The sequence below is a fragment of the Apteryx rowi genome, unplaced genomic scaffold, assembly GCF_003343035.1.
Source record: "Apteryx rowi isolate R43461 unplaced genomic scaffold, aptRow1 scaffold_51, whole genome shotgun sequence".
Taxonomy (NCBI): domain Eukaryota; kingdom Metazoa; phylum Chordata; class Aves; order Apterygiformes; family Apterygidae; genus Apteryx; species Apteryx rowi.
The window spans coordinates 271,534-285,717 of NW_020450772.1; the positions used below are offsets into that span (position 1 = coordinate 271,534).

The following is a 14,184-nucleotide window of genomic DNA, read 5'->3' on the forward strand; positions in this document are numbered from 1 at the left end:
ATAGGGGAAGCGAAACAAAACCAAATGTAGAAACCAGAAAACCAAGGAACCCAATCATAAAAGTGCTGACAACTAGTAGGTTGAATAAATTTGGCAAATGCATTTCTCCAGTTGGCTTTAATCTTTGGTTCTCTTAAACAGGTGTGTTCCTTTCTCCCTGCCAAAGCTTTGTGTGTTGTCCCTTCTGCTGCCACAGTGGGACTGTGGAAATCCAGCTCTTGCTGCTGCTGGTTGCAGCAACGCGCTAATGTCCTTGTGTGTGGCACAGTCCCTTGCAAGTGAAAACTGAAGAATTGCCTTGATTTCTTACTCCATCTTCTGTTGTAATTCTTAAGGAAACAATCTGCTAGAATGGTAGAAGGTAAATATGAAATAAAGGCTTCTTAATAGTCCTCCTAGTGTATAACTATAAAAAATGCAAGTGGTGAGTGATCTGCATGGTGGCAAAACTTGGTGATTGATCTAACTGTTTGAGCAAGTCAAGCCTGAGAAACTCCAGTGGGGCTTAACAGCGTAAGGTGAAGCAGCCGCAGCACTGGGAAGTCCACAGTAATATGTGTTCATAGAAACAGTATGAGATACTCGGGAATGCTCTTTTTGTGGCCAGGAAATCCATGTCACAGTTACGTGACAATAGGAAACTGAAAGTGATGGCGGAAAACATGTAATGTGTTAGTACTGTTAGAAATAAAAAGACTTAACAACTTGAATGGGCTCAATGTTGTTGTGCTCTCAATATGATGGGGCTAAATCACATAACACTCATTAGTGTTTAGCCCCATAGGCAAGACGAAACTTTGCCCCAGTGATGCTCTTTTGTTTTACCTCCCCCCCTGCTTTTTCTTGTTACTCTCAGGAGTACACGTTTCAAGTCACCCAATGCTGCAAGAGCCAAAATAAGAGTTGGGTGGCCTGTGTTTTACCTCTGTTCTCTGATTTAGACAAGCCCTGGGAATGGGGCGACTCAGCTCCATGGGGGCCTGACAAGACTGACTCAGTTCTTCCCACTTTCCAGGTAAGAGCAACATCCATAGTGTGGATTATAAATAGGCATTTATCCTAATGTTTTAATCTGAACCATCTGTCTGTTTTGTGTACTATGACTTGTACTATGCCTGAATGCATCTCTCCTTCTTTTAAGCATTTGCATTCTTGCTGAGAGTTTATACAGAATTACTGGAGCATATAAAGGTTGGAGCCTATATATAAATTGGGTTTAATGCTTTTCTTGTGCTTGTGTTATAACTTCCCCCATCCCCTTTAAATTTCAGTGTGTATTTTGAGTACTGACAAATCTGCCAAATCTGACTTCCCACATTTTAAAAGATTTTGCAGTTTGGCTGCATTTTTAGATTTGGTAAAACCAGAGGTTTATGGTGAAAGTGTTTAATTAGACTACAGAGCAACTTTGTACTAAACACTGAAGAGCAGCAAGGCCCTACTATAGCTGCAACACATGGGTATTGTTACCTCTACAGTCCTAAAATACATTTTTTGTTCCTGTAGTAATACAGAATTTTAAGAAACAAAGTAGTGTGTTGTTGCTAGTCTCTTGCAGTGACAGAAGACATGTAACTTCCTAGACCAACCAGCCCCTGTAGTCTCAGAGGGTATCTATATGAACCTTACTGTATTCTCTTATTATGGAATGTAATAGCTAGCTTTTAGAACTGTTTTTCTTCCTATTTGGACTAGCTGATGTTTAAACTTACCAAAAACACTCTCTCTGGGAAATAGTGGGGTTGAAGGAAGGTATGCCTTTGCATCAGGATATAGAAAACGCGGGAATGACTGAGAGCACTCTGGTCGCACGGCGCTCTCCAGAGCGGCAGGGAAGCTGTGGTAGCAGCCCCAGGCTTCCAGCCGAGCTCCCTCAGCTCCGGGGCTGCTCTGCCCACGCCTCCGGGCCCTCGCACAGAGGTGGCTGCCGGTGTGGGACCAAAGGCGCCGTCTTAAGTATTGCAATGTGTGCACTTGGGAAAGCGTCTGCTGTGAAACAGTGCAGAAGGAAATGACAGTCTGGAGAATGTGCTCTTCAGGAGCCGTTTCCATTTCTGTATGGCCGTTGTCTTCAAACACCCCTCCTTTTCCGTCCTGCGAGCGCTGCCGCCTGCGCTGCGCTGCCTGCGGGGAGGACTTTGCCCCAGCTGCTCCGTGCAGGCTTTCTTATACCACAAGGGGAGGGGAGCGATGGGGAGGAGACGCTTGTGTTCGGATCTGATTTCTAGGAAGATGCATACTTCTTCCAAAATGCCACCTTCCTGCAGGCTGTTTAACTGGAAGACTTTTGTTCGTGTTTTTAGCCTTTATGTTCTCTTCTGCCTCTCCTCCTTTCAGAAACAAATCCAAATATATGTATTTTAGATTTGTGTTAAAGCTTGTAACTGCCAAAATCACATGACAACAGTAGAGAAGCCCCACATAACGTAAAAAAACTAGAAAATTGTTCCTGTGTCTTTTAGTTACGTGTATACAAAAAGATGGTTAGCTAACCTACTTTGAGTGGAAGCTCCTTAAACTTTGTATCTAGTTAGGCAGTGTGTTTAATACTTTTAATACTAGTTATCTTGCATAAAATATGCTGTGAATTTGACTGCAATCAGATAAAAAGACCTGATTGTGAAAACACTTATGAACAGCTTAATATGTATTATTAGTCCTACCAATCCACCTAAAATCTCTTTTCTGCATATACTTTGTCATTATGAGGTGATGTTTAAATCTTAAATTTAAAGAACAGAATTGGCAAGAATTTATGGTTTGGATTTTCAAGGAAAATCTGTCCTTGACAAATAAATAAATAAAAAGTTTCTGTCTGATAGACTGTTAGTTAACAAACTAACAAAATAAGGATATCTATGTCCTAATCTGTGTACGATGTTTTATAGTTTTACTCAATTTCACAGCAAAATGATACAGGATTGAACCAGACTGCATACTGTAAGTGGTTTTACAGATTTGTCTTACTGACAGTTAGTTGGATGAAGTGATATATGACTGCCTTTGGCACCTAATTTAGTGTTCATAGGCCTGTGAAGTTTATGGTGTTAACTTTTACTCATTACACTGACAAGAGTGGCTTTACAGGTAGAGTCTTTTCGAATGTATTTGGCAGGATCAAAGGGTCCAAATGCTCAGGAAGTTGTTGAACAGTAATGCTACCCATAGTGACTTTCAGGGGGACAAATTGAAGTAATGCAGAGGAAGGTCGGGATATCTTGGCCAACATAATGTAAATCATCAATGTGTCTGAACGAGCTGGCAGTAAATCAGAGCCAGGAAATGCAGCACTTGCCTTCTAATGTCTTCTAAGAAGGGTCTATAAATGGAGATGGTATTTATCACCAAGTTGATTTATACAGTCCAACTTGCTTATTCAAGAATTTCCAAAGAAGTCTTGAAACTTTCAGATAGAAAAATTTGTTTTTTGAAGTGGTGCGTGTGTGTACGTGTACGAGTAAGAAATATGTATTATTAGTTTTGCTGAAGTGTTCCCGGGAATTTGGATGTTAATAGCCATCTCCAAACTTTTTAGGCTTTATCAACGCATGTAGTAGTTACTTGAAACTGATTGCCAAGACTTACTGTGCGTAAATTGCTGTAATTAAATGTATCTGCAAGCTTCCAAGCATTGTGTGTTGCTATACCTCTAAGGCTCTTATCTAAGACAAGGACTGAATTGTAACACGTGGGCTATATATAGAACATGACAGTTTGCTGCTCGGGAAACATTTGGGTTGTTGCACTCTGATTTGTGACTTCCTTGAAAGAATTGGAGGAAGAAGATAATAGCACAGTTCCAAAGTGCACAGCCTCTTCTTTGAAATCACTTAACACTAACTTTTTAAAAATTGTTTATCTACAACTAAACGCAATTTTATCTTCCTTTGGAAAAGATGGAGCAGTTACTTATCAGAAAGAGGCTTTGAGAAAGAGATGAAGACGAATGCCTCTTACGTCATGTGGATATTTGAACTTTTAAGAACCGTTGAGTTCAGTGGAGACAGAGCTGTTAAAATATAGACACAAAAGGAAGGCACAGGGTTAAATCTGTGTGCCTCTATGGGCTGCAACCATAAAAAATGAGGAAGCTGTCAAAACAGGGAAGGTTGGAATTGCCCCATGTCTAGACAAAAAGAAGAAAAAAAATGAGGGAGAGAGAAGAAAGTGCAGTTAGAGCCTTTGGCAAAAGAAGCTTCAGTTGCAGAACCAAACCTCATGAAGGGTTGTTCGCTTGGATTCTGGGGCTAAGTTAAGTTTCTGAATACTGGAACTGTCAACATCTTGATCTAGATCTGAACTCTGAGGTAAAATCAGAAACCGAGTCGAATCAAAATTATTTCTCCAGACACTTCAGACATCAGTGTCTTTGAAACCTGAAACCGAATAGGTAACTGCCAGTTGAATCCACCTATAATTTTACTTAGAGCAACATGTAAAATAATTTTGTTTAAACAGTTTCCTAGTACTAATGTTCCCTGAAAACACGAACAATAAGTACTAAATTTTGTAATAAAATGATACTCTTTTGTTTCAGGGTAAGGACAGGGGAAGTGGAAACATTTCCTTTTTTAAGTTGCAAGTTTTTTTTCTTTTGTACTGCTCAGATGCCATGGTTACAAATGCTACAGAAAACAAACCAGTAGTACCAGTTAGGCTCCCCTGCTAAGTCCCAGCAGTAATAATTTCTGTGCTTGGTTAGTGGAATTCTAATGGGGAATTGAGAGAGGCCAAATGCTGATATGTTTTTAACAGCTCCATGGAAAAGACCCGGTGTTAACGTTGGAACTTCTGATTCAGACCAGAGAGCAGAGTTCTCCCCACCGCATGGTAATACAGTTCTGCTACCTTTTTACAGGAAATGTATCACGAGCAACAGTGGTTTTTTGGTTTCTCATCCACAAGAATTGCAGAATCATTGGGGTTGGCAGGGACCTTTGGAGATTGTCTGGTCTAACCCCCTGCTCAAGCAGGTCACCTAGAGCAGGTCGCCCAGGACTCTGGGATGTGAACATCTCCAAGGATGGAGACTCCACAACCTCTCTAGGCAACCTGTTCCACTGTTCAACCACCCTCACAGTGAAGAAGTGTTTTCTCATGTTCAAGTGGGATTTCTTGTGCTTCAGTTTGTGTCTGTTGCCTCTCGTCCTGTCACTGGGCACCACTGAGAAGAGTCTGGCCCCATCCTCTTGACAGCCCCCCCAAGGAGATATTTATAAACATTGGTAAGATCCCCCTGAGCCTTCCCTTCTCTAGGCTGAGCAGTCCCAGCTCTCCGTCTCTCCTCGTATGAGAGGTGCTCTAGACCTTTAATCATCTTTGTGGCCCTTCGCTGGAAGCTTCACAGCTTGGCTGCATGTAATTCTGCTTTCCTGAGTCTCTTACATTACAGTGATTCTCTTTATATTCATTTCCATGTTTCATTTACAGTCTGGTCTGTGTCATTTACATCTATTAATTTTACATTTGTGTACATTGCTGAGTCAGAGTGGTCAATGTTAGGCTGGCCAAAGACAACTGGTCTCTGAACTGTTCAAGGTGGGATGGAACTTACTAAACCTGTTTGGGTGTGCAAACAGAGCAAGAAGATAGATCATATGCACCTGTCATTTGCCCTAGATATATCAACACTTGCTATTTATGCAAAATCTTAGCATTTCACCCAATCCATGAGTCGCACAGTATTTTAGACATAGGAGACTTCAGAACGTAAATTCTGTGTCTTTGTTTACCAGAACTGGCCAATTAAACAACAAGAATGCCGCCTTGAGAGACATGTGACCAGTTCTTCATTAATGTAATTTTGATGTTAACTCCAAACTGCACAAATAGAGAATGGAAGGAAGGAGTGACTGGTGACAGACTCTGCCCTAGAGAGGGTAAAGCCTTTGCTTGCATTGTGTGTACTCATTCAAATCTAGTGTATAATACGAAATGAAGCACAAGAAGCCGTTGGCTACACCTAACAGCAGTTGCTCCTGTGATCAGCAGCAAGACCTTCGATTTTGGTGAAGACTTGATGAAAGATGAGGAAAATGAGAGCTGAGGAAATGCTCTGGCCTGTTTTCCTTCTCCCTGTTAGTTTAAATGAGAGTTATTCATTGAAGTCCCCCTTCACTTTTCCTTTCCTCCTAAAGGAAGCTTTAAGGAGATTTTCATCGATTTCTTTGCACCATTTCCTCCCTTTTGTTTGTGCTGTAAATTGATTATAACAGCTGTAAATTGGTGTATAACTGTATAAACTTGCAAAAGATGTAGGCAAAAGTTTTTCCATTGTAGAAAACAGTCCATTGGAAGTGGTGGTAGTCAGTCTGAAGCTAGAGTGTGCCTTGGGAGACTGTTGTTCATTTGTTGTTGGCAAATTCCTTTTACATTTCTTCTTTCACCTCAAGAAAAAAAAAAAAAAAGAGCTGTAATAACACTTTTTCTTTCTTTGCGAAGCCCTGTTAGAAATATGCAAGAAAAAGATGTTACTGGCTGTCATTATAATAACTGGTACATCAGTATAATATTTTCATTGCATCTTTTAAACTTCAAAAATCCCAAAGTGTTAAAATGTTAAAGCAAGCAGATAGATATTATTGCTTGTCCTCTGTGGAAATGCAGCCAATGCTAGGATTACCTAGCAAAAAGCAGAGAGGTAAGATTTTGTGTTCATTTTTTAAAAGCGGTTTCAGGGAGTGGAATATAACTTCCCAAACAGAGAAGTGATGCCTCTGGGAAGGAATGGGGGTGGGAACAGCCTTCTAAGTACGCACAGAGAATCAGAACTTGGGGTTTTTTACAGTGCATTTTGAAGACTCTCTTCATGACTGGACTGTTTCTAGCCTTGGAACAAGGCTCTGGTTCAGTGCCGGCTGAAAGGATGTGAATCATTTTTCCTATTTCCTGCAACAATTGAAAGTGAAGTCTGTCCCACTGTTAGTGAGTCACCCTGACAGACTCTGCTCTGTGACAGCTAGTGTGGTCACTGATAAAAATGAAGTGTTGTAGATAACCCACTGTGGCAGAAAAAGAGCTGTGTAGACCTGTTGGTTGGCTTGGTTGTCCCTGTTGTCCACATAACAGTGCTACTCTAGGCAGCTGCTTCTGTGCATCTGTGCACAGGTCAGATAAAGTATGATGTGGGAGTAATTGTGCACTTTGAGTCTTATACAACTCTTTTTGAGAACAAGCACATTTGGGAACTTTCTAAATTATGTGTCACTTCATATAAAGCTTTCTGGTAGCTAGAGAACATCCTGGACACTCTGTACAGGTATCCCAAAATTCCCTAGGTTTAGGAGCACATCAATGCTAGCTTGTATGATGTTGTCATGGACTTTACTGAGAACCTGTCTTGGCTTATTTAAAAAATAGCAAATTTAATGGAGGAGTTAATAAGTGGGAAGCTCATAGCTGCCTTGAGAATAACAGCTGCTCAGTAGAGATTTGCTCCAGAATCCTAGATTTTGGTAAGAAGCTGTGTGCTCCTTCTGCTTGGACTAGTGGATTCAATTACACTTTTGTCTTCTGGCCAGGTAATCCGCTCTTGTGAAGGACAAATTCTGGACCAGGCTCAGGTTGATGTAATGTAATCTCAAACTCCCTGTACTCTGCGGGGAGTTTGCTGAGCGCCTTTTGAATGGGAAAGGATTTGAGGCATGTTGGTTTGGCATGGTGCAAAGGCCAATTCATAGCTAGAATCCACCTGTGTTGGGATTCAGCAGTGATTAACAAAGACACCCGTGTTTTGTGAAGGCTGGTCATAAACACCAACTAGCATTTGCTGGCTCAAAGTAAGTAAATTAGCTTGTGAAACTTCGGTGGTTTAGGCATGTGGGTGCTGTGAACAATCTCTCTGAGTTAGTGGAAAACTTTGGTGGAGTAGATAACGGCGTTCATGTATCTTCTGTTGTTGTTTGTATATTGGGTTTCTTTTCTCCCTGTCTCAGCTTGTGGAATGTCAACTGCAAAATCTAGTGCATGGTGAAGATAGAAGGCATTTTATAGTGACCTTGTTTAGCACATGTCAGTTCTGGTGGACTCAATTTTGGGAGAGTGAAATTCTAAAGTGTTGCTGGTGTGCCTGCCATTGCATATGGTCCTGACCTGAAAATACAGTGAGGCTTCTACAGAAGGCTAGAAATTGAGTTGCATTTTGAAACACATCTCTGAATGTATGCATTCCAGTGATGCCTGGTAATTTCCATTTCCCCTCAGTGGCCATGTCATTCAAGGATACTTTTAAACTCTGCCATTTTCAGTGGTAATTGTGAATTAGGCTGCTTTACTTTGTACCAAAATGGTCTAAGAGCTTCTGCACAAGCAGAAGCAGAGGGTGATTGAATCTGAGCAGTTTCTGAAGCTATCTGCAAAAGCGTACTTGAATAAGCCCTAGGTCTGCACTTTCCCATATGCAAAAAAAACCCTGCTCCCCATGTTCTCAACCTATATTTTAGTCTCAGATCAATGTAAAAACTATAAAATTTCCTCAATTTTTACTTAAGAAATCTAAGGCCAGAAGGGGTCATCCACTCTAATTGCCTGTGTGTTGTTTCACCAAGTATTTTTGTTCCTATACAAGCAACCCATATTTGCTTCTGGAAAGATACTCTGATAGTTGACCTGATGATATTGAGAAAAAGGGAATTTGCTACTTCTCAAAGTTTCTTCCAGTGTTTATTTTCAAAATTTTTACCTTCTCATTTCACACAGTTTTGTCCCAGTATCTAGCTTTTAGCATTTATGGCTTTGCTTCATCAGATTAAAAGCCCTCTTGAACTCATGACTTCCTCAGTTGGAAGGTACATATGCAACATAATCAAATCAACCTCAGTCATCTTCTTGTTGAACTAAATAATTAAGCTTCAAGTCCTTTGCTGTAAGATATATTTTCATATTTGAATGTTTTCTGCATCAGCTCAGATTTTTTTTTCTTAACTTTTCTTTAAATTCCCTACTAAAAAGCAGAAACTAGAATTGCATTTGCTGAAATAAATAATGAAACACTATTTTCTTTAGGGAACTAAAAATCCCATGGAAGGAGAGAGAATCTTTCTTCAGTTTTGCTCTTAAGTTGAGTGGCCCGGGAGGCTTAAAGTGCACGGTTCAGTGAGACTATCCATTCAGATAACTACGGGCTCAGGAAATTTGTATTAGAAAGTATGTAAATACAATTTGGAATTGGAGATCTCATGCAAGAAAAAAAAAAGTCTGTCCTTGGAGAACTCAGCAGAGGAAGGATAGGCTTCTGGTTAAGTCAGCTGGCTTGTGTTGGTGAGGTCTTGTTTTGATCCTTGGGTTTTCCATGTGCCTCCTATGGCTTTTTTCAAACCTCTGTACCCATCCGTGGAACGAGAAGATGATGTTCCCCCCCCAGGTCCCATTCCTAGTGGCTTGTGTATTGCAGTGGTCCGAGTGAGCATAGTTCAAGCTGTGCTTGGTGGGCCAAACTCAGTAGAGGACATGCTGTTTGGCCCGGTTTTTCCTCTCAGAGGAGAGAGGGAAGGTCTGTTTGGGCAGAAGTCTTGGTGCATTCTGAAAGCTGAACATTGGAGCCTTAAAACCTATGTGCCTGCGTCCCTGTCTCTGCAGAGAGGAGGAGTAGGCAGGGCTGGAGACTGTGTGTGTGAGCTGACACTCGGAGATGAGGCCATAAAGGGGAGAATCCTGAACCTGGGTTCCAACAGCTGGAGATGTCAAACTGGATCATTCCTGTGCCTTAGGGATGATGTCTATGGAAAGTTTGCCATGAAGTGGTGAGGTTCTGGATGCCAGGATTAACCAAAATTAATCTCAGCATACTTGTAGAAATAAATTCTCCTTTTCTACGATTTGTATAAGTAACATTCTGCTAGTGACAGCATCCTGGATGTTCAAATTCTCAGTGTTACAGACAATTGTCTGCTTAGCAGAAATTTTCATACCATGATATATGCATGCAAGTTGGCCTCTTCCTCTAACTGCACTTCTGAGTGCTGGACTGAATTTTATTCTTTTATTTTTAATTGAAATAGAGACTGGAAGGATTTATTTGGAGGTGAAAACTCTGCAGAGAGCCTACGTGATGGGAGACATAGGAAAACATAAGTTGATTTGCAGAATTTGAAAGCTTGACCTTTCATCCTGGCTGAAGGGCTCCAACAAAAGATCTGGTAGGTGTTGCTGATAGGTTAGGAGAAGGTTTGAACCATAAGTCCTCCCAACTCTCCTAGTCTAAGAAGGAAGTTTCCTCCTGCAACAGGTGTGAGTGACTGACATGCAAAGAGAGGGGAAAATGAGCTCTTCTTTCTCTTATTCTTTAAGTGCATATCAAACGGGAGCCCCTCTGTCGTGTGCTGCTCCCCTCTCCTTTTACAATGCAGTACACTGTCAGATCAGATAGTCTGTTTATATTACTTTGGAATGGAAAAGAATAAAGGCAGCTTCTATAGAGAAGGACTTGAAAAGGCTCCATTCATTTTTCATCAGAGCTGCTGGAAACCTTCCTCCCCCCCCTCCCTTCCCCAGTCCCACCCCCAAAATGCTCACCTCTTCCTTTGTCAAGGAAGTGTCAGATTTGACACCTTTGCAGTAAGGTACAGAAATGCAAATGGAGAAATCCAGCAACACCTAATCAGAGGATGTAAACTTTCTGTGAACCTAATTTGTGGATTAAAAGAAAAAAGCCTTATTGCTAACACATTTCTAAAATGCTTTTGACACTTTTTAAAAAAACTAATAGTAGCATTGCTTTGGCCTAGTTTTTTTCTTCTTAGCTAATAAAGGATTGAGAATTGCATGCAGAAAGGTCTGTTATCCTCCTGCTGTGGCTCTTCCTAGCCATCCTGGCTTTTGGAAAGCAGATAGCTTGGTAGCTGGCCAGCCAGCCTTAGCCAGCATGTTCCTAGCTCCCCGCGTGTTTGCTTCTGCAGCTGCACGGGTGGGACATGCCCAGGTCCCCGGCTCTGTCAGAGCACATGTGTCTCAGCTGTGCAGCGAGAGCACATGGGCCCACAGCCCTGTGGGGTACCCAGCTGTGGGAAGAGCAGCACCCCCTGCAGCAATACTCCAGGAAAGGGAGCAGGTAAGTGGATAAAAGCATCACTGGGGGGGGGGGGGGGGGGCCAGCTCTGATTCTCTAGGGCCAATACAGGAAAAAGCCCTTGTGTAAGTCTGCAGTGTTGCTTGACAAAGATGGGGGCACAGAGACTGACGCGGCTGCTAGCTACAGCACCCACCACTGAAGGAAAGCTGGCACTTCTATGTTGACTCTAGGCTGCGTTTCTGTCAGCGAAGTGTCAGGATTTGCACTTGCTTTCACAGGAGCATTACAGAAGAGCCCTAACTTGAGTCTTTCATCTCATGGAAATGAAGCCAAGCTGAGCTGCCTCTGGTGTTCCTGCAGCCCTGCCTATGTTGGAGGGGCTGTGGCTGACCTGGGAATGGCCCCGAATGTCAACCCCTGGAGGAAGACAGCTCAGGCAAGTGTCTGCAGCCCAGCCCTGCTGTGTCTGTGCCAGTGCTTGCAGTGAGCTGCCAGGGTGGGTGCCATGCACAGCTGTATGCTGACTCCAGCCCTGCCTGTCTGCAGCTGGGTCCCCAGCTCCAAAGGCAGGCTGTCCTCCCCTCCTTCCTTGGATGTATTAAGGAAACAGGCTGTGGCTTTACCTCCCTTTCGAGACCACCTTAGAGAGCAAGGGGTGTTTGCTAGACATGAAAGGCCAGGGGCTGTCTTAGTGGTGTCAGCAGGGTAATGCATTGCAATGCATAACGTATGAACTGCCCTTGATTATTGTGGGGTACTGTCATCTGGACTAATGGAGCAAAGAGTGAAATATTAAACACTACATGCTACTTGGGGGAAGAGGCTTTATAAAAATAAACCTGGCCTTGCACTAGGACTAGAGACAGACTCACTCAAAAAGGTCATCTTGTGTGTAGGGTGTTACTTTTAGTGCAAGTGTCCCAGGCTGCTCCTTCATTTACACTTCAAAACACTAAACTCCCTCCCTAAAGCAGAAAGGTCATTACAGCAGCTCTCACCTCCCTTTGCTGAGCTGGTTTTTACCCTTCGCCCTAGTTCAAAGAGAATTTAGCACAAAAAGGGGGGAGAGAAGCTACACAAATCTTATGGCCATGTTTGAATAGGAACACCCGCTTCAGGTAGCTTAAATAAAATTATAAAGAAATAGTCTACCACTAACATTAGTTTCCATTTTTATTATTCCATAGGGTTGTTAACAAAGGAAAGTTACATGTCTAGTCCCCTGGTAGTTAAGTTGCTTCCTTCCTTGCTTGTTCTATGTTTGGGAACTTCCATGTATTTAGCAACTTCACAATCCTTTTTTTCTTTCTACAATCACAGCTCTGTGGAAGGTTAATATCACAGTATAAATAGCCTGTATCTTCCAAAAGTAGGAAGGGGGAGGTGTCAAACCTCCTGTAGAGGAATGCTGAAGCCCCACAGGCCCCCAGCAGTATTTTCTTTTGAAGAATACTTTCCAAAGCCATTGCACACCCTAGTCAACTTTGCATTCAGTAGCAGGAAAAAAAAACAGAATTCAAGTGAAGTCATGCCCCAGGAGAGTATTTGCCTAGCACTTCTGAAGTAGGGCTGCAGCTGTATGAACACCACCTTCAGAAGGGAGATGGAGTAGGTTTGAAGCTGGCATCCAGATAAACTAGCCAAGAAATCTGCATCCTGAGCCCAACCCCACCACAGTACTAGGTTGCTCACTGCAATAACCTAAGCATCTTCCAGTACTACACAAAGGCAACATTTGAATTCCAATACTTGAGCTAACAATGCTTAGTACAAGAATTAAGTGCTTAATTACCAGCATTGTTTCCACAACACCTACATACTTTTGTTATTAGCTAACAATAGGGACATGTAAATTTTAAACTGAGAAGTGTATCACACTCCAAAATACATGCAATCATTTGTGAATTCAGTATTTTTTATTAAAGATTAGAAATAAAAACATTTGACACCCAAATATACATAAAGTCACAATAAACTCAGATGTGCTAAAAGCAAAATGTGCATAAAGACACTCATTTCTAAAAGGCACCCTGCCACCAATATTTTAAATGTTCATCTAATTTCAACAGGTTTCTAGTTTTCTCTTCCTTCACTGAAGGTGAGACTCTGGACCACTACTGAATAAAGATGCTAAACACACCAACCCCTTTCAGGGATCTTTGCTATCACTAGAACACTTAAAACTGTGCATGCAGACTTAACTCATATCTCTCATGGAGTTAACTGTCAGGATTTAAAATGCACAAGGGCTTTTTCTTCAGAGAAAAAGGTAGTGATATTTGGGCCATTTATAAGGGCCAAGAGAAAGCGATAGGGTTATGAAATAACTGCTGTGCATCCACCAAAAGAGCTTTGCTACTAAAAAACAACCCTCTCCTCCCCCCACCCCATCCCCAAACTCTCATAAAAATAACGCCCAAAGTTACAAAATGCTGCACACACACACACGCGCGCGCACACACACACACGCAGATGAAATGTTAACACATTTAGCTATTAGCCTGTCAGGGTGTGACAGCATAGGAGTGCCACTGCTGCAGTCCTGAAGCACAGCGATGCCCGATGCGCGCTCATGCGCCGCCCGCGGTCCCCCGCGCCGCTCGACGGCCACAGGAGAGCGCGGTGCCTGGGCCCTCTCTTGGCTAGGTAGGTCTGTGTCGATCCCCCTCTGCTTCGCCGTTACCAGGGCCTCCACATGGATTTGGAAAAGCTAGAGGAAGGCACGCTGCGCGTCCGGGAAGCGTCCAGCCCATCTGCTGCGGTCTGGCTGGGCTCAGCCTCCGTCTCCTCCGAGTCAGAGCAGGTCTCCTCGCCAGAGGAGGGCGAGAGCACCGAGGCGGGCAGCGCCAGGCCCAGGGCGGCCTCGGCCGGCGGGACCAGCGCCTCGCCGCCGGGCCAGGGCCCCGGCCCCAGCCCCGGCGAGGGCTCGGCCAAAGCGTCCGCGATGAGGTCCTGGAAGGCGCCCTCGTTGAGGGGCATGGACTCCAGCAGGTGGTTGAGCAGCTCGGCGGCCGTGGTGGCGTCGATGCCGGGGCAGCTGGAGACGAAGGTGTGCACCTCGTGCATGCACTGGATGTAGCCGGCGGCGAAGCGCTCGCTGGCCTCACGGTGCAGCCGCCCGCCCTCTGCGGCGCCCGCAGCCCCGGGGGAGACACAGAGGGGAGCGCCGTGAGGGG

The 14,184-nt window shown here is 43.3% G+C and overlaps 1 protein-coding gene across 1 annotated transcript in view; it reads right to left on the minus strand.

Annotated features, from left to right (window-relative positions):
* Window positions 1-12,902: 12,902 nt before the first annotated feature.
* The window catches only part of HES6 (hes family bHLH transcription factor 6), a 1,853-nt gene continuing 571 nt past the window's right edge, over window positions 12,903-14,184 (minus strand). The window contains exon 3 of the mRNA XM_026080060.1: window positions 12,903-14,179. Coding sequence (XP_025935845.1) covers window positions 13,688-14,179 — 492 coding nt within the window. The 3' untranslated portion in view covers window positions 12,903-13,687. The remainder of the gene's footprint in view (window positions 14,180-14,184) is intronic.